The sequence below is a fragment of the Procambarus clarkii genome, chromosome 50 (genome assembly GCF_040958095.1).
Source record: "Procambarus clarkii isolate CNS0578487 chromosome 50, FALCON_Pclarkii_2.0, whole genome shotgun sequence".
In the NCBI taxonomy this organism is placed as follows: domain Eukaryota; kingdom Metazoa; phylum Arthropoda; class Malacostraca; order Decapoda; family Cambaridae; genus Procambarus; species Procambarus clarkii.
This window is the reverse complement of record NC_091199.1, coordinates 12,530,919-12,551,032: the sequence shown is the minus strand read 5'-3', so window position 1 is coordinate 12,551,032 and position 20,114 is coordinate 12,530,919. Positions and strand designations below refer to the sequence as shown.

General features: G+C 35.6%; 3 protein-coding genes across 17 annotated transcripts in view; 1 reads left to right on the top strand and 2 right to left on the bottom strand.

Moving 5' to 3' along the window:
- Window positions 1-2,976: 2,976 nt before the first annotated feature.
- LOC123772666 (transmembrane protein 107) lies at window positions 2,977-15,779 on the bottom strand. 2 transcript variants are annotated; one of them, XM_045765946.2, is made up of 7 exons: window positions 15,640-15,720; window positions 12,250-12,338; window positions 11,900-12,005; window positions 10,754-10,873; window positions 9,127-9,194; window positions 5,449-5,549; window positions 3,838-4,152 (listed from the first exon to the last, which is right to left on the bottom strand). In XM_045765946.2, the coding sequence occupies exons 4-7, from the start codon at window positions 10,835-10,837 to the stop codon at window positions 3,989-3,991; spliced, it is 417 nt and encodes a 138-aa protein (XP_045621902.1). In that variant the 5' UTR covers window positions 10,838-10,873; window positions 11,900-12,005; window positions 12,250-12,338; window positions 15,640-15,720; the 3' UTR covers window positions 3,838-3,988. The 2 variants fall into 2 exon arrangements, with proteins under 2 accessions (XP_045621901.1, XP_045621902.1); XM_045765945.2 differs by lacking the exon at window positions 12,250-12,338 and having other exon boundaries at window positions 2,977-4,152; window positions 15,640-15,779.
- Window positions 13,956-15,551, bottom strand: LOC123772668 (thioredoxin domain-containing protein 17-like). Its single transcript, XM_045765947.2, has one exon. It carries the CDS (start codon window positions 15,445-15,447, stop codon window positions 15,070-15,072), a length of 378 nt encoding a protein of 125 aa, XP_045621903.1. The 5' UTR covers window positions 15,448-15,551; the 3' UTR covers window positions 13,956-15,069.
- A 520-nt stretch (window positions 15,780-16,299) lies between the features above and the next one.
- Window positions 16,300-20,114, top strand: part of beta'COP (coatomer subunit beta') — a 42,791-nt gene continuing 38,976 nt past the window's right edge. For 7 of the 14 annotated variants that reach the window (XM_069303569.1, XM_069303567.1, XM_069303563.1 and 4 more), the window contains exons 1-3: window positions 16,300-16,430; window positions 17,544-17,702; window positions 18,666-18,858. In XM_069303569.1, the coding sequence (XP_069159670.1) occupies window positions 16,428-16,430; window positions 17,544-17,702; window positions 18,666-18,858 (355 nt within the window). In that variant the 5' untranslated portion in view covers window positions 16,300-16,427. Of the gene's footprint in view, window positions 16,431-16,488; window positions 16,630-17,543; window positions 17,703-18,665; window positions 18,859-20,114 lie in introns of those variants that run through there. The other 7 variants (XM_045765952.2, XM_045765948.2, XM_069303566.1 and 4 more) reach the window with 5 other exon arrangements.

Below are 20,114 nucleotides of genomic sequence, written 5' to 3'. Positions count from 1 at the left end.
CGAACCTAATGTTCGGCTCCTCTGTCGAACACTCCCGAAACAAGTGCTTCGCTGACGACTGTTGGATCTCTGGAAATATTTCGTAAAATACTGGGAAACCTCCTACCTGGCTGATACATGAGGTTCGACAGGGAGCCCCCACCTCGCAACCCGTCCTCGGCACCTAACAGCTGGGTGGACAGCGCTTCGGATTCGTAGTCCTGAGGTTCCGGATTTTGCAGAGATGGTGTTCGAACCACAACGCTTCACCCACGTACTACAAATACAAATAATCGCCAACAGAACCTAACCAGTGCCTAAATATGCACAATATACTAATATATATAATAATATTAATTTATATTTGAGAAAAGTTCTGTTTTGAATGAACAGAACGTTAAAACTGATGAATGCGTCTCTGTGGTCGACCGTTGGATTGAATGGTCTTGGTTCGAGGACGAGTTGTATCAGTTGTGAGTCGTGTGTAACCCGTTTTTACACACATATAGGGGGTTTGGCGGGTGCATGGAATGGACTTTGGGGTCTTTGTTTGGAGGACGGGCTGGTTGAAACAACTGTCTGTTCTTATGTTACTGATTCACAATATTGTAAGAGAAAAGGTGGAATAGGGAGGAAGGAAATGAGGGGAAAGAGAGGAATAGAGAGAAAAGAGAAACATAGAGGGATGATAGAAAAGAAGAAGGGGGAGTGGAATCAATAGGTGGGAAGGGGGAGAAGAGAAGGAGAAGAGAAAGGGGATGGGAAGAGATAAGGAAAGGGAGAAAGGGGAAAAGGTGGGAGAGTGGAGGAATGGGGAAGAGGCGGTGAGGGGAGAAGGCGGTAGAGAGAGACAGCCAGACTAAATTCACAAATCACATTTTCGAGAGGCTGGGCATTTGAAAGGTTCATATATTATTCTGGCAAATCTTCACAACCACGTGATTAACTTATCGTGGCATTAGATCATAAGCCCAGTAATCATAAGACTGCATGCTTGGTCACATCTGTCACCTTCAAATACCTTTCATGACATCCACTTGACAATGCGACATCGTAATTGCCAGAAACAAGTTGTTCAAGCCCTGGGTGGGACAGAAGCGGTTAGACACCTTCTTTCACGTGATGCTCCTGTTCACCTACCAGTAAATAGGTACCTGAAAGTTAGGCAACTATTGTACTTTGCATGCTGAGAAGTAAGTAAAGTTCATTTAGGGGGGACCTCGAATACCCTACATACAGGCTTCCTGTCCTGGACAATGCGAATTAGACTCATATATAATAGGGTAGCAGAACGCTGCTGGATACATAAGCTTATTCATACAAAAATCATGACATATTGGGTATCACAGGCGCCATCTAGGAATAATTGTTTGTATTCAGAATTAATTTCCAGTTTAACGGCAAACTATAATACACAATATTATGCTCACATATTAGTTTTGTATCATCTTGGTGGAATTGCTCGTCCATCGGGTAAACATTGACGCTTACAGGCTAAACAGGTGATGAAAAAATTATAGTTTTGTTAGCTCGATCAGTATCAATATGCATTTACCCACCGTACTGCAACATAGTTTATGCTGACTCTAGCCAATACCCATCTCTTATTATGCTCTTTACTTATAGTACTGTACTTCTGAATAGCTCCACTTCCACTATCTTACATATACACCACTCCTTTCCCTTCCTCATACACTTGTTCCACTTCCTAAACTCACTCCCACTAGTTCACACAAAGTGTGAAGGAACTAGAACATACAAATGTTCTAGCCACTTACTGTACATGCTTCCTTCCTTGTGCATACATTCATATTTCCTCTACCCCCATACATTTTCAACTGCGTACATTAACCTCTTCTTCACCGATCCCATCACTTTCACCTACTCGATCCTTCCTTATGCTGTACTTACTCTATTGTTTTACTTACCCTCTCTTTCACATATTATTCCATCAAATACTCTCTTTTTTTATCAACCATTCTGTTCATTAACTTTCCCTTTCCTTTATATCTTCCCCATTCCCTTCCCTTTTGTTCTGTGTAACCAATTTCATTCACTCTTACATCTTACAATCTTACACTCTCTGCTTGCATTAGTTCACTGTTAATATAACAAACAAGACATAAGTTATTGATACTTTACAAATGCTCTAATAAAGTACTATATAATTTTTTTTCTTCCCATAATTCTGCATGCAGTACTGTATTATTAAAGTGTAAAACACAAGGTCTTAACTCAGTCCTGGACTAACCAACGAGCAGTAAGAACATACTAAGGGCACCAAGGGAAGGATGAGTACCACAGAGTACCTGTATCACAACTTTGCTATTGAGTTTTTGTCAATTCCAGATTAATAGAAAGGGTCTATATACAGTAGTGGTATATTCTAAGTGTAGCAGTTTTTAATTGTCTCAACGTGTACCTAGAATTTAATGATTTATTATGCTTGACTCAATTATCAATGTTTTTCTGCATGAATTTCATGAGATTAGACTCCTAAGATGGCCAAATACTAATTTTCTTCAGATATACTGAAGCAAGAATAATTTAAAAGCTGCACTTAGCTGCAAAGGAGAAGCAATTTTATAAATTTCTATTGTTGGACATGAAGCCTGTTTAGTTTATCAAAGTTTACCGGTTACTGAAGCCAGTTACAGACCTTCCACAGGATGCGATGGGAAGTACAAGGGATGGGAAGTACAAGGGAACAAGGGGTATCAGATGTAAGGAAATATGCTCAAATATCTACCCCAGCCCCAGGAATTAAACTTGGGGTACAATTGGTAGAGCCGACTGCACAGTTCTGCTGTAAGCTGTGCTGTAAAATTTCCTCTTGAGCTATAGTTTTTAATACAGTACTTCTAAAAGCCTTTCCTGTGAACTAAAATCTTCCTGAAGTAGAAACCTGTTGCTACATCCTTGGTAAGGGGTGGTAAACAGAGGCCCATGGTGAGAAGACTTTACCTCTCACCAGACATGGATAAATGAAAAAACAGCTTCTTTCCAATCCCATTTTTATTACAATATACATGCCAATTTGAATCGGGAAACATTTCATTACCTGATAATAACATGCCAAGTAGAACGTAATATATAATATTTGACTAGACCTGGCTCACATGCCAATATGTTATACCTAAGACAGACCATGTTTAAGTCTCTCCTGCTATGGTCTAATCCACTAGTCATGCCTGTCCATGCTGTGGCTGTCTCATAAAGCCTATACTGTACATAATATTTTGGAATAGTGTAATAAAACACTATTTTCTCAAATACAAATTAATAATATTTACATTTAGAGTACTGTTAGAGTGAAGTAGTTAGAGAGGTGTACATCGAACATACGATGGGAATGTAGCATTTTCTGAGACATTTGAATTTAATCAGTTTAATCATGTATAAAATGCTTTTCATTCATAAAAAGGAGGGATGGCTGTTAAAACTAAAGAGCTTTTGGCAAGTTATTAGCTTTAGATGGTTTATATTTGTACTGCATCAAATACAGTAATAATATTATGAATTTCTTTGTAATTCAGCCAACTTATGATAAAAGGAATGGAAAGCAAAGCAGCAGCAAATTTGCAAAGCCAAAAAGCAGTAAATTCCAATAAAATTTAAAATACAACATTATGAACTACCAAGTACTGTATAACTATAACAAGGAATGCCAACAAATAAAATTCTACCACTGCAGGAAAAGAAAAAAACAAAAGGTTAAAGAATACTGTTTCCTTTCTGTTAACTTTTATAAGTCTCAGTGCAATAATCTATTACTATTATTACTTTTAAAAAGAAAACTACAAATTATCTGCAAATCTGTGAAATGATGAACAGATCAGTTGGACTTCAATGCCTAACTTTTATTAAGGTTCTTTATTACATAGCATTTCTTTCCTACCTGTTGGCGAATGTGTGGATCACTGCCCCAACAGTCGAGTCGCTTGACCATATAAAGTTCAAAATATTAAGAATCTAATTTAGAAGGCCAAAATCTAGTATATGCATATTTTCACACATTTTTCTTGAGCATTAACACATTAATCATAACTCCTATCTCAATTATAGCTGGAACAACAGAGGATAACCCAAAGACCCACCAATAAAGTCGACAGTCCCACGCGTCCATCACCATGTATGCCAAGCTGATGGAGGCTCCAGTGTGACAAACAATAGCTAAATCTTATTAAGGAAAATGATAAAAATAATAACTCAATACATACGGTTAATTGTCAATAAGTATTTCATGAATAAAATTTCATGAAACTTGATTTATTATATGCTACAAGACTTAAAATTAAATGTCATATGTTTTATGATTAATCAATCATAGGGTAAACTGGATTAAATGTTAAATTTTTCATGTCTGCATCACAGTAGGGTGCTGGTGTACTTAAATCATCTTTGATTTAAGGATAAAATTATCATCATGAAAATTATTTGTACTCTGATAGTTAATACTAATTATATATTAAAATGTGCCTGGGCATGCAGTACCTGAATGTATATGAATGCCCTTTTCTAGTGAGAACTTGGTACCTTCCTGAGCTGAGTGCTGCTCCAGCCATATCTTGGGGAGATGCACCAAGCCTCGAGACCCATCCTTGCCTACTTTGTCTAACATCTGTTTCTTATTATAATACTGCAATAGTAATGAGAAAATCAGTAGGAGCCATGAAGAGGATTTCAACCTACACACTGGGTACTCTTAAGCACATACAGTGTGCAGTTTCGAGTCCTCCTCATAACTCCTACTGATTTTCTCACTGATACGTCACGGTAATGTGATCTTTGTGCAATACTACTGCTACTAATAAATATAAATATTTTTTGTATATAAACTACATTTCAAACATGATAGTGGAGTATTCATACATAAACATGGAAATTTATATACAGTATATGCAGAGCATTTTCAAGCACTAAACACTTACTATAGTTTCCTTCATTTTGCTGACTTGTCTAATTTTAATCTTATGATGAACCAAAACATTATTTGTATTCCATGTTCCAGTCATATTTATGATCATTTAATTTTGATTTAGTTTTTGTCACATGAAAAGAACACAATGACGTGTTGATGTTGGGACTGTTTTTATTTCTATGAACACAATTGTTCAAAACTGTGATACTGTTTTTTATCTTTTTAGCTTTGTTGGGGAAACAGAAGTGTATGAGAAGTAACAATTGGTTATGGGTGACTTGGTAACATCTATACTAGCATATACATATTGTGACTGGCTCAACATATGCTTCTTATAAGTACAGTTCTTGTAAGTATACAATACAGTTTCTTACAAGTACAATATATATACAGTACTGAACTATCAATAAATAAGCAATATATATATCAGAAGCTGATTGATTCTTTTTAATGTACTCTTAAGAAAGTCGGTGAAGCAGATAAAACATCAAGTTATAATGTTTTTGCTCCGTAAGTCTGCAGTCTCTTGTTATTACAACAAAGGATACATATAAGTGAAACTAATCCTGTGAACATGGAGACACCGGTGAAGAAGCCAATACACTCAAGAGCAGTCAGAGCCAGGCCTGCTATCAATCCACCAAGAAATCTGAAAGAAATATATTTTACTAAAACAAATACAAAATTATTATGCATCCTCTTCAAATGATGAGCTATTATAAAAGTGAACATGAGAAGAAACACCCTTCAGTACATGTTGCTACATAACTATAAACCATATTACCTGCTTCTTGTTTACAGCATGGCATTGACTACAAACCAAGCAACATACCAATTAATTGTATATTGAGTCATATTTCCTCTCCCCTTACCCACATGCTGATAAAATTGATAAATACATTTGAATTAACACTTGTGTCTGCAGTCATTGCCTTACATATTTTTTAATTGGTGGTTTAGTAGTATTACAAATAGTAAAGGTAGTAATAACAATTCACCATGAGACTGCATTGTATTTAAAATAAGGATTTACAAGAAAACATGATTATCAGCATCAATGCATTCTTCCAATTAAGTCTTATAACAAATTACTTTATGTTGTTGTATACAGTACTTGGACCTCAGTAAGACCTTCAGTACAGAGAACAATCATAAATGAAGTGAAGTCAAGAACGGATGGATGTTAGTAATGGATATTTTCAAGAGGCAGCTGTGTATGGAAAAATTCCTGCAGCAAATGCTGGATCAATCAGGTTGTAATGGACATGAGCACTTGTGGCCTGTTGCAATTCTGATGGAGCAAGATATCACCAAAGAAGCCTGACTTTAGGCAGTGCTTGACAAACAAAAGATTTCTCAAAACTGACTACAGGCAGAGTGGTGTGCCACATGGCTTTGTACTGGGCCCACTGCTTTTCATAATTTACATCAATGACAATGATACTAGAGTGACCAGAAATATTAGTAATCTGCAGATGACACAAAGATAGGGCATCTAGTGAATACAAAAGAAGACTAATGAACTGCAAAGAGACCTGAACAAAATCTAGTGCTGGGCAGAAAAATGGCAAATGCATTTAAATGATGACAAATACAAATTGTATAATGTGGGTTAAGAATAATTACATGTATTGATACCACATCAATAACATAGTCATGATTAAATTAAACTTTAGAGATTTGGGACCCCATGGTGAATAGTGACATAAGGTACAGACAGCACAGCATCAATGTACAAAATAAAGCAAACAGGGTGTTGGGATTTAAAATAAAAAGTATCAGGAACAAAAGTGCAAATATCCTCCTCCATCTGTATCTAGCACTGGTGAGGCCCCACTAGGCCTACACCGTGCAATTCTGACTTCTGTACTAGAGAATGGACATACACTCTAGTGAAACTACAGAGTAGAATGACAAGATTGATACCTGATATCAGGGACCTTTTCTACAAAGACAGATTTAAGTGTCTCAATCCACACTTGCTAGAGATGCTGGACAAGGGGATAAACGATTAAGATTTTCAAATAAGTACTGGTAAGTGGAATAAACGAAGTAATATAAACAGGGTTCTAATACTGTCAGAAGTAATTATCAAAAGAAGGCACCAAACTGGGAAGGCTATGTAGCACCATCAAATGTGTGGAATAATCAGAGGGCGCTAAATATCACCAAGGATGCCAATACGAGAACAGAAACGCATAAGGCGAACGATATCAAAAGTATCCGATTCACCAAGAATTCTATCGAGGGACAAGTGACCGCGAGGGATGGTCGGAAAGCAAGACATACGCTCGTCCTGGAAGTCAGGACATTCAACAAGGATATGCACGACGGTAAGAGGGACAATGCAATTTGGACAATAAGGAGTTGGGCAGTGCTCCATTAAGTGACCGTGAGTTAAGCGAGTATGGCCAAGACGCAACCGCGCTAGAGCCGTTTCCCACTGCCGGTTACAGTGGCAGGAAGGCCACAGGGATACAAAATGCTTAAGAGTACACAGTTTGTTACCAACAACAGAAGACCAACAACCCTGTCAACAGGCAAGGATGGAGGAATGCATAGCCAGATAAAAGTTACCAACTTTGTTACCAACAACAGAAGACCAACAACCCTGCCAACAGGCAAGGATGGAGGAATGAATAACCAGATAAAAGTCAGAAAAAGAAATACCTTTATGGGAAACGGGACAAGAGAAGATAGCCTCACTAGCAGCCGCATCCGCACGCTCATTTAAAGAAACACCAACATGGCTGGGAACCCAGCAAAACTCTACGGATTTAAATTTACAAGAGATAAGAAACAGCCAATGTTGAATCTTGAAGACTACCGGATGGACAGGATTAAAGGACCCGAGAGCCATGAGAGCACTACGAGAGTCAACTACAATCACAAAGGAGGATTGACAACGAGAAAGCAGGAGACGGAGAGCATAAAAAATAGCATAAAGTTCCGCTGTGAAGATGCTAGTCTCCGAAGGGAGGCGACACATACAAGTGCGGTTAGGAAAAACAACAGAGTAGCCCACACTGTCCGCAGACTTAGACCCATCAGTGAAGATGAAAACGGAGCAAGAGTGTGAAGAAAGTGCTCAAGAAAAGGGCGTTTCAGAACCGTAGGAGGAGTAAAAGCTTTAGTAATGCAGGTCAAGGGTGTACAAAACTTTGAAAGGGGGACCCTCTATGGGGGCAAAGAAGGAACAATACAAGGAGAAATATGAGAAAGATGAATGGAAAGAGAGTCCTGTAAGCGAGATAGCCGGACAGAAAGAGGGAGGTGGTGAAGAGGAACAGGAACTACAGGAGGGGTAAAAGTCAAAGCACGACAGAAGCGAGAGGAAGGATGCTGCAAGGACTGTGCCAGATAGCAAAGACAGTAGCGATCACAGCGATCCTGGAGAGATAGGAATCCAGTGTCAACATACACGCTGAGGGCAGGAGTCAAACGAAAGGCACCAGAGCTGAGGCACAACCCAGCATGGTGCAAAGCATCAAGACGGCGAAGAGTAGAAGAAGCGGACGAGTAAGCAGGGCAACCATAATCGAGTTTAGACAGGACGAGTGAGGAATGTAAAGAGAGGAGCGTACCCCTATCCGGCCAACTAATACTGTCAGAACAGATCAGAACCCACAACATCCGAACAAGCTGGATAAATATTTATTTAGGAGGGGCATAGAGAAGTCCTGTTTTTGAAATTAGGTTGGAGATGAGTAGGATAGGCTGCCAGCTTGTATTAATGAGACAAAGTTTAACAGGTTACAAGAATAAACTGGATGTGTATATGGATGAGAGAACATGTATTTAATGGAACCCAATTAATATGGGTCAACAGATCTTTTGCAATGCTCTCCTAATTCTTATGTTCTTTGGATAAGTAATTACTATATAGTTAAGCAAAATTAGTCAATTTTGTAATTGATAATGCAGTTAATTTTGTTTCCAAGTACTGTAATTTTAGTTCAGTCTTAAGGCACATTAGCTTAACTTAAAGATTAGATCTACATAATCCATAGACATATTAATTATTCATGAATGTTCAGTTCCAAAATTATTTATAGTACTGTACTTTTATGGAAGTTCTGAATCCATACAAGCCCTGGTTCCAAAATTCAATATCCCTTGACAACTCAAACCCTTATTTTAGAATTTTTATGTCTCTAGGAAATAAATCTCATCTGACTGCCACTGCCTGTAATTGTCTTAAGTCAAGATGAATGGGTGGTACTTACTCTGCATCATGCCTCCTGTATTCCACTTCTGTGTAGCTCACTGGCAAGCAAGCAAGTACATTTTCCTCCTGTAAATTGAACAATAATTATTTACACTTATAATTACATGTAACAGCTTATTATGAACCCAATTTAGTTTTGTTATAAGTATGTAAGGAAGATAAAACAAAGAAGTATCCTGATAAAAATATTAACTTTTAAAAATGATTGCATTTATGAGGTGCAGAATGAGTAATGTGCAGAATGGCCTTAAGTCAAATAATTCCATACAGCTAGTTTCTAGACCTGCAAAAATGCAGGAGCCATTATATACTGTACTATCTGCAATCAAAATATATTAATCATATATATGCTAGGCTACTGAGCAGTTTCAATTGAAGTGTTTAGGTGAATATGTAGATTATCTTGAGATGATTTCAGGGCTTAGCGTCCATGCGGCCCGGTCCTCGACCATGTAACTCATGTTTCCTGGAAACCTTCACCATTACACGCTGCACATATAACATGATATACAGAGACTCTTAGTTGAGCAAATCCCATCCTTTCTTTCAGTAATTGACGCCAACTTTGTCATCCCATATCTTTTCACTTATTTATTTGCAACACTAACCAATTGTACAAAATGTACACATTATGTTATAAGATATTGCTAGTGGCCTTACAAGAATATAAATCATCAATGCTATGTACTCTCATAAACCCAATTTGCCTTCTTGTATATACAGGTATATAAATAAATAAATAAATAATAAATAAATAAATAAATAATATTAGTCTATCTCTTAATGATTTCATGTATTGCTCAAAATATTTACCAATATACAGTATATTATGTTTGATTATTTTTATACTAGCTTTTACTAAATGTAATTTGTAGATTAACACAATACAGTACATATACTGTATAACACATATTAAACACATTTTATTATAATAAATACAGTACAACAAATTATTAATACAGTGTATTATAATTCTGTGGATACTGATATTGCTATATTTATGTTACACTTACTAAAGAAATTGTTCACGCCTTGTGTTAGACTATGTTAGCATATGCAGCAGTTGTATGGTACCCATATCTCAAGAAGCACATCAACAAACTGGAAAAGGTGCAAAGACATGCAACTAAATGAATCCAGAACTGAAGGACAAGAGCTACGAGGACAAATTAGAGGCATTAAATATGCCAAAACTAGAAGTTAGAAGAAAAATAGGCGATATGATCACTACGGATAAAATAGTAATGGGAATCGATAAAATAGATAGGAAAGAATTCCTGAGACCTGGAACTTCATGAACAAGAGGTCATAGATTTAAACTAACAAAACAAAGCTGCCGAAGAAATATAAGAAAAGTCACTTTCATAGTGTTAGATTGTTGGAACAAGTTAGGTGAGATGGTGGTGGAGGCCAAAACCATCATTAGTTTCAAAGCATTATATGACAAGAGTGCTGAAAAGACGAGATACCACGAACGTAGTCTCGTCCTGTAACTACACTTAGGTAATTATTTAAAAAAAAGAGTCAAGAAACTACTGTACCTCTAGACCACTGATTTTTAAGCACTTAAAACAAAATCATATTTTAAACTAGATTACATTAGTCCACAAACACAAGATGCTTACCCTAGACAGTAACACACTAATCAACAGCACCACATGTGATGTCAGTGTTAAAAATCGTGCTGGGATTAAGCCTGTCACTCTCATCGTGTTGATTGTTGTTGGATCTATTCACAAAAACTTCTGTAAAAATAGTCAATAAATAGATTATAATCTAAACTAAATATGCCACATTATTTGTTTAACATACACTGTATATAGTATTTTGGTATCCAATGAAAGTCAAAAATGGGATAATAATATTTTGAGCAAGTTATTCTTCATTTTCCAGAGAAATGGTCATCCATAGTTCTCACCTATGATCATGAGCCAATGGTCACATCCAGGTGACCATTGGCCCATATGAGGTAGCCCCAATATCCACCCAAATATATTCATGTACTCTAACTCTAACCTACATTTGAAACAATCAAGTGATCCCGTGTCTATTATGTTTCCCTGTAATTTGTCCCCATTGATCAACTACCCTCTTTCCAAACCAGTATTTAACCAAGTATTTTTTTAATCTAAACTTATCCAATTTTTATCCATTGTTTCATATTATATTTTGTGTTCATATACTGTACTGTATATTTAAGACATTATTTATATCTACAGTAATTTGTTATACCCTTTTACTCTTTGTATACTTCAACAATGTCACCCTTTACTCTTCTCCTTTCAAAAGAATGTAAATTATGTTTTTGGGGGGTTTGTCCGCCTGCCCTACTCTATGCATTTCAAAATTTCTTTTTGCTTTTCTAATACATTATCTCTTGTTAACCCAATTTGGTATTTTCACAGGAACACTATGCACCTTAGCTTCATCCAGTTGTGACAAGTCCGCATCTGCTTCACCTTCTTAATCAACTGGAATAAATCTTTCCTCGTGGCAGCACACAGTTCAATCAACTCTTGTACTAAACTTGGCTCTATCTCAAATAACTAAAGATTCAGAAACTAACTCACTAGCTTCAGCAACAGACAAAAATGGAACTAATAAAACTTGATTAGTGACATGCAGTAGGAATATACTGTACTGTAATGTGCTGCACAGTGGCATTAGAAGCATACAGCATAGTCTAATACTGTATGTAAATATACTTGTTCTTAAAGAAATTTTTAAATTTTTCACTTAATGACACACCACATGCAGGTATTACAGCTTACCCATACTTTATGACATTTTGATTATGTGGTGGAGACATACTTCAGCATGAGTTCATATTCCTTTGTCAAAGTCTGTTGTCACTGACTGCAAGGATGGGTTGGCTTTCTGAAAATAAGTACAGGTAGTATTTTTAGAAATGACTGACAAGACCATGGGGCAAAGGGGTTATTTGATGGATACTAACATGCATTTGCAACTTTTAGTTAGGCTATATAAACCTTTTTATGAAATAAGATTAAAGTCAAGTATTTATTATGCATGAGAGAAGGGTGCAAGAAAACACACATGATAGATGGGTCAGATACTGTGGGAGTTCACTCATGACTTAGATTTCTAAATGTAAGCTCACCCATATCGAGTTCTTCATGAGAGTAACTGTCTATACACCACTAGGTGTGCATCTTCCATCTCATCACCTGTGTATGGATTTACCTCCACCTAAATTCACCAATGGCAAAACAGAGAATAAGCTATATGGTATACAGAGGGAGGAAATGTGTAAAACAATGAGATGAAATTTTTTTTGAAGTGCTTAGAGAACATTTAGTATTATCCACATAATGTGCTGATTGAATGCCATATATCAGATACAATGAAGAACTGTGACTACAGTGTATTAGTGGTACTTTATCCAAAACTGACCTCCAGTTCACGGTGGAAATAAAATACTTGGGGTTAAAAAAAATTTATGACAAAGTTCATTATCACTTAGATATTGTATCAGTGAAACATCTTTGAAATGTTTTGATTAACAGTCACAAAAATTTATTTGCACTTTAGCTATTTCATACAATTACAGCTTAATGTTGCCATATTATGTTAATATTTTTTTTAGCATTACTGTACTTCATAATAAACCTTTTATAATTTTTTCAGATTCAGTGTTTTAGTGTCCTGTTTTGTTTATATTTTAGAACAGTTCAACCTTGATTCAATGAACTATGTTACCAACCCCAATTCGTTCTAACCGGAAATGCCTCCAGGATGCATTTCCCGTGCCTTATGGACTAATTTCACGTATCACTTATGATAGACAACTGTCAAATGAACATGTTTGCAAGAAAATTCAACCACACCTAACATATTTTTCACGTCTCCAGCCTCAAAGCTCATTTTCAAAAGGTAGCAGGGCCATACCTGAGTGAACAAAAATCTTGCAAAATCAAAATTAAAACAAACCATAGAATTGAGATTTAAATATCCTCAATAGCTTTCTCATGGCACCTTACTACTTCTTGTAACCTGGGTTTACCCGAGAGCCACCAACACTAGTGGCCTTGGTGAACTGAGTCAAAAATGCATCCAGCATTCCCCAATTCTTCAAATGCATTTTTCTGCATAGTACTTATGTAATTTTAACAAGATTATGATTTGTCATTGTGGGTGTCTGTATTAGCACTGCTATATAAAACTCAAAGATAAGAAACTAAACTCAAAATATATTCAATATGCTGTTTTATTCCACTAATTTCAAAGATTATTAATATTTAAATAAATGAGAAACATAATTTCACATATCAACTTAATTGTCATATGACCCAAGAAAATTTACATTACTGTAAATATTTTGGACATTTAAAACATTATAAGGATATGTAAAAAAAAATAAAAAAAAAAAATAAAGATGGAAACTATACAATCATGGTGACATAAGCCTGGTTTTAACTTGATGTTAGCACAGCAATATGGAAGTAAATGCGATTTATTTTCTATCCATAAACATGTTTCCTGCAAACTTTTCACAAATGCAAGTTAAGAATTTGATTAAACCCATCCATAAAACTGTTGCAAGTATTAGTAATTGTTTTAAATACTGTATTTTTTATTTTTTTAATTATATATATAAGAGTTCTTACATTCTTGTACAGCCACTAGCACGCAAAGCATTTCGAGCAAGTCCTTAATCCTTATTTTCACATTTATATTAACTATACAGTATTAACTTATATTAATATATTAACTTATATAAATATATTATATTAATTTATATTAACTACTGCATATGAGTTAGTTCAAAGTACAGCACATAAAGTTTAGGAAGCAAGACAAAACAAATGTTACTAACATTTTATTACAGTATTGTATATAACACATTTCATCAAGTATAAAATACTACTGTCATGATAAGATCTTATTTTTAGCATAGCAGGTCTGCTTAGTCTAATTTATAGTATTTTGTTTTAATGGAAACCTTGTATTTTTACACACCAGGGTGTCCCGAATAACCAAAGCAAACGTTATGATTAACGCAGTTGGTTAAAATATTCTCAATGCCAACATGTAAAATTATAAAAAAAAAAAAAAAAAAAAAAAAAAAAAAAAAAAAAAATTGAATACATATATTTATGCAACTCAAACTTTTAATGTTTAAACGGATATAGATTTATGCTGTTTTATGGTTGTACAGTATTTCCTACTTTAAAATTGTGAGACTTTAATTGGCTACATGTAAAATGGCCCACTGCATGAACTGTATTAACTATATTTGCAAAATACTGTTTAAAGTATCCTATGTAAATTACCAAGTTACAAAACTTATGATTTTACAATTTATAAATGAACTGTCCAATTCCAGACCAATAAATACTTTTACTTTTGGACAAAACAATTAATGGGTGAACCCATTGTCTAGTGTTATAACAATTGCAGAATTGTTATAGTACTACAGTATATTGTATTGCATTTATCTGCTGCTTTGCATGCATTCTTTACAGAGATCTTTTCTTTGCATGCATTCTTTACAGAGATCTTTTCTTTGCATGCAGTCTTTACTGAAATCTTCGAGTTCTTCCTGAACTGAAGATACAAATGCATTTCAAGGGTATGCATTATGGCATTTTTTAAATAAAGACTGTAATTATTAATATGAGGAAAGTATAGCAACTAAAGAGTATAAAATGGCATAGAAGTTTACAATGTAGAAGAATTATTCCTTAGCTCAAAAACTTGCCCAATATACTACATTAAGTAATTTTTGGCATTGTAAAAACAGGTTCTTGTAACAAATTGCAACATTATGCCAAGTGCTTCATATAAAGACAAATATTTATTATGTGCTAATTTAAATATAACTATCGAACTTAAATTTCTGAAATAAATCAAGAGATGGGAAATAATGAAAGTGGCTGAAGGTGACCGAAAATCAACACCCACATGCAGAGGCAACCAATTAAGCATCTTCAAAGAGCATCTCGAGCAGGTCAGCCTGGGCACACTGCTCCTCCTCCAGGCGCTGAGGGCCTCCATACTTGATGAGGGTTGGGACACACTTGAGCTTGGTGCGGGCGTCAGTACGGAACACACATTTTTTGTCCTTCCAGAAGTCTCGATTACCCACACCCACGTAGATGAAGGCAGCATCCTCAGGGGCTTTGTCCAGCGCTGCCTTGATGGCTGGCTCAGCCACCACACAGTCCGGACACCAACTCTTCCCATTGGCATCCTTAGAGCCAGAGAACAGTACGAAGATCGGGTTCCCTGAGGTCTTTAACGAATCAACTTTCTCCACAAAGGCATCAAAACCTTCCACCTCGAATTTCTGGACCATTGCGACCTGTTTGGCAAGATGTCGATAATGCTAAAGAGGTTTCTGGCTGCTCCTGTGATCACGTGAAGTTAATGTATCTTCCTCACTGCTGTCACAATGACGAACCTCCTCTATTAATACCGCTCAAGCTGCCCTACACTGACGCATAACAAATACAAAGACGGGAATTTTAATCGCAAGAATTAATCGTACCTGTTTTAATGATAGATGGGAATTATACACGGCCTTAGTGAATATTTGAGTAGGAATTCAAACATCTTGTCCTGATGTGCTTTTCATTAATGTTGATGTTGGCCACGAAGCCTCTCGACCCTCTCAACCTTCCTTCTGAGACCTCGAACACAACAATAATGTTACCAAAGTCTCGAACAGTCTTACAATGAGGCAACGGAAAGGTTTATGATATTCTTGAGAGATACAAGAATTTTGCACCAAGACTGTAATATTTTGTTGAATTATCTGCACGTCTCTTGCAAATTGTCTATGCAGTATACCTAGGTCATAAAAGTATTTGTGTGTACGTCTGATACCATACTACTTGTGTAAAGGAGGAAATGTAGATGTTTATCTCTTAGAATGTTTGGTAATATGTTTATTGTTTGTGATGTGTTTATATGAATGTATTAACACGATGTACTGAACGGGGTGAGAATAGCTTGAGCTACCTCATCCCTTTGTCAATAAACTTATTTCAATTTCAATTTCAATTTCATCCCTTTGTGTGTATTTTACCTCAATAAACTTATTTCAATTTCAATTTCAATTTCAATGAGGCTACAAAAGCCTGTACAAAATTACAGTTTAGTAATGTTCGAGACATTGAATAGTGTTCGAGAAGTTATGAATGGTTCGAAGTAAGCTGCGAACAGGAGGCAGCAGGGCGCATGCGCCGTGTAGTTGACACGTCGGAAGGCACTCTAGGGAGATCTGGGCTGTGTTCTGTGTTCTTGATAAATATTGATATTTATACATAAACCACAATGGTAAGTAAATAATGACAAAGTATGATGGGTGCGAGGCTACAGCCTCGAGTGTGAGTGGGAGAGGTATAGTGTGGAGATGTGTAGTGACATGTCATCATGTGGACCGGGTCTGTTGACAGCTGACTTAGTAGTGTCTTGAACTTTTGATGCTTAAGTTTTGACGGTAAGACGGAAACCCGTCTGTCTTATGGATGATATGGTGAGGAGCTGCTCAAAAATGTACTGAACTATATCATTTTCAGATAACTTTGTATTGTTGTTCTATATCATCATTTTGCAGAAGAATATTTACCTGAATTTACCTGAGGAGCACTATCTTCAGTGGCCTCGACAAGGACAGGAAGCTGGCGGCTTGTTAAAGGTTTTCGCCATTTGTCCTGATAATTTTATCGCGCTGGAGTTTGAAATATGTGCACTAATATTGTTAGAAAACCTACTGTACCTTGTGAATGTAAATATATATATATAAAAAAAAATAGTGTTCTGTCTTGAGTTACAGCAGGTGATAGACCCATGGTTGATGTTCACTAAAGGGCATGTGTCACTGTTATGTGCAGTAAGCCTAAGTACAGTATTGTACATGAACCCCTTGTATGCAATGTCACACAAGACAATGTAATTTGTAAACCCTGTGGATGTGAGGGGTCAAATGGCAATGTGTCCACAGCTGGTTTAATCCTTTGGTTTTGAATGGCAAGCTATGATCTTCAGTGATCTTCATATATGGTAGTCTGTTCTTAGTTCTGATTATTAGGATATTAAAACATGTAAATAAAAGTTTTTAGCAATGTCGTAGCAATTAATTTAGAGACTACTGCATTGTTTTATTCATTGGAAAAGCAATACAGTACTGTATTTTGAAAGGACTTGCTGCCCATATACAAGAAAATACTTATGTTTTTCTTTCAGTAGTTAATTTACCTTATTACTGTCATTTTGGTAAAGAAATATTACCCATTAATAAATATATTACTATTGCAGATAATAATAATGAAGTATTAAACTTTAAATCTAATTGAATGTATAAATCTTCATCACAAAATTGCATTCATTTTTATGCTTATTGAATTTGGAAACATGGTGTTGCAGGACTAAAAATTTTTTTTCACACAGCCGCTGCGTTTAGATGTAAAGCGGAAGCTAACAGCACGGTCTGATCGTGTAAAATCGGTTGACCTCCATCCAACAGAACCATGGATGTTGGCTTCGCTCTATAATGGCAATGTTCATGTTTGGAATATTGAGAGCCAACAGCTTGTTAAAAGTTTCGAGGTAAGTGATGGAGAGAGAAGTTAAATTTTGCTTAATGTAAAGTAAGTTGAACAGAGTGCTCCAAGAAACACAACTGAATTACCGTAGCTAAACCCATAAAGTTCATTAAGATAATATTTTTGAGATATTCATCACCAATACTGAATTCTTAAAAAGCATAAACCAAATAAACATTTCAGTATGTATGGCTAAATTTGAATACACTATTTCAGTATTGTACTGTTCTTTAATTAATGTTAATATGTACTGTAATAATTCAGTGAATACATTTAAGTTGCTAAATGACCATGTGATTAAAGAAAGAGTAAAAGTCAATGCTTGAATACATTACTTTAAAAAAAAAAAAAAATTGAATCCACCACCCATCTATCACTCGCATAATATCCTTGCAAAATAAATGTCCAGCTAAAATAATCTTACTTCATTTAATATTTAATTCTAGGGATAAATAAAGCTGCAATAATGTGTACTGCATTTTAATGGGGAATAATAGGAATAAAGATGATAATATAATGAACCGCTCATGGTGCAAGTGACACATATATCAAGTGTGAACTGTTCAGCATAATTTCTTCACTGTTTTCCCGTGTGTGTGTGTGAAGCAATAATTGGAGATCTGGGTGTAAATAAATTGGTGGATCACATTCTATAAAAACCTTGTTCAATAACATTTATAGTTCCAGTAAGTGGCCATAGGCCTAAATCTTAAGATAAGTCAAATTGAAAGAACTAATGTGTGTTGCAAACTACAAAATTTACCAAGATCTTGAGCAGAACACCATTTTTATCAAGTACAAATTTATTTTCAAATTTTTTTAGTTTTTTCAGTATGCCTAGTTTTTCAGTATGGTTTGACCCCGACTTGTTTGAATACAAAGTTACTGACCATATATATTATTTATAGTTAGCTATATTTGTTAGTTATCCTAATTTTAATAAAATATAAAATAATTTTTTTTTAAGGTATGTGATCTTCCAGTCAGAGCATCAAAATTTGTGGCTCGCAAAAATTGGGTCGTGACTGGCTCAGATGATATGCAAGTACGTGTGTTCAATTACAACACACTTGAACGTGTTCACCAGTTTGAGGCTCACTCGGACTATGTTAGATGTATTGCTGTTCATCCAACTCAGCCATTCATCTTGACTTGCAGTGGTAAGTGCATATTTATGTTGCTGCAGTTTAATCTGAATAGGAGAAAATTGTATCTTAGAATGCAAGTATTATCAAAGTGGGTGAAGATGTGTGCTTGTTTAGTTGTATATGATAAACTGGCAAGATTTGGTTAGAATACATTAGTTTATCAGACAAAGGAAGATCAGGTTAAGGTTTGTACAAGGGTTCACAAAGACCAGCTAAATAAAACTTCATTCAGACAACTATTCTTCTGTGCTTTGAAGTAAGTTCTAGGTCTCGTGACCACAGATAACATGTTACATAATACACTAATAACATCGTGATTTTATTTTTCTTGGGTAGTGTTATTTTCCAATTGATTATGCCTGTAAAGTACAAAAATGGCCATTTCCTTGCAAACATTTGCTTTTTCCTTATCCTAAGACAGCTTAGTGAAGACATCTTTTATGGTACCTGTACCTGAAGGCTGCCAATATAAGAAAAGTCATAGCCATAACCAAGGAGTCGACAGCCTTCAAGTACCTTCAAGATATTTTCCCTAAGCTGTTTTGGGTAAAGATGAAAGCAAAGATTGAAGGACATAATAACCATTTTCTTTATTTTGAGAGCATAAGCAATCAGAAGATTGTCAATGATTACTTTAAACTTGGAATACTGAGTTATGCAGTTCAGCTGGGCAGGAATGCCAAGTGCTCACAACAGCTATCAACAAGATCAAATGCCTAGAGCAGTGACACAGGATCTTGAGGAGATCTTGGCAGATAAAGGTCGTATCTGATCTCTACCTGGTAGTGCAGGAAATCGGATTTCTGTTCGTCAAATTTATTGACGGCTAATTATATGGCGGATGATCCTTTGTGACTGATATGACAAAAGTTTGCAATATGAGTGAGAGAGAATTTCCTGAAAATGTGTGCTTAATATCTAATTTATTAAACAAAAAGCAAAAATGTTTATTCACATGAAAATGGGGATAATTCTCTTTAAGGTGTTATAATTCTTTTTAAGGTGTTATAGGCAAATCTACACACGGTATCATCTCTTGCTAACAATTCTCATGTGATGTAACACATCCTAACTAAATAGTGTAAATACAGGATGTGCAGTATTCCTGATGGTCTGTCTTCCCTAGTCATTGTTATATAAAGTTTTAAAGCTTCTGATGGCTTTTGCATACTTTTCATTCATTTGATTAATTCTACCTCTATGCAGAGGAGCATAATTTTTCTAGAACCATTCACTATCATATCTCCTCTTTATTAATTTAACATATT

What these genes read in the sequence shown, in the direction of transcription:
- LOC123772668 (XM_045765947.2), bottom strand. Translation starts at nt 15,447, where the DNA reads ATGGTCCAGAAATTCGAGGTGGAAGGTTTTGATGCCTTTGTGGAGAAA.
- LOC123772666 (XM_045765945.2), bottom strand. Translation starts at nt 10,837, where the DNA reads ATGAGAGTGACAGGCTTAATCCCAGCACGATTTTTAACACTGACATCA. An exon ending in TTAGTGTGTTACTGTCTAGG is followed by an intron (nt 9,195 to 10,753) that starts GTAAGCATCTTG and finishes TTCAATTTACAG; the next exon opens with GAGGAAAATGTACTTGCTTG. An exon ending in TACAGGAGGCATGATGCAGA is followed by an intron (nt 5,550 to 9,126) that starts GTAAGTACCACC and finishes TATTTCTTTCAG; the next exon opens with ATTTCTTGGTGGATTGATAG.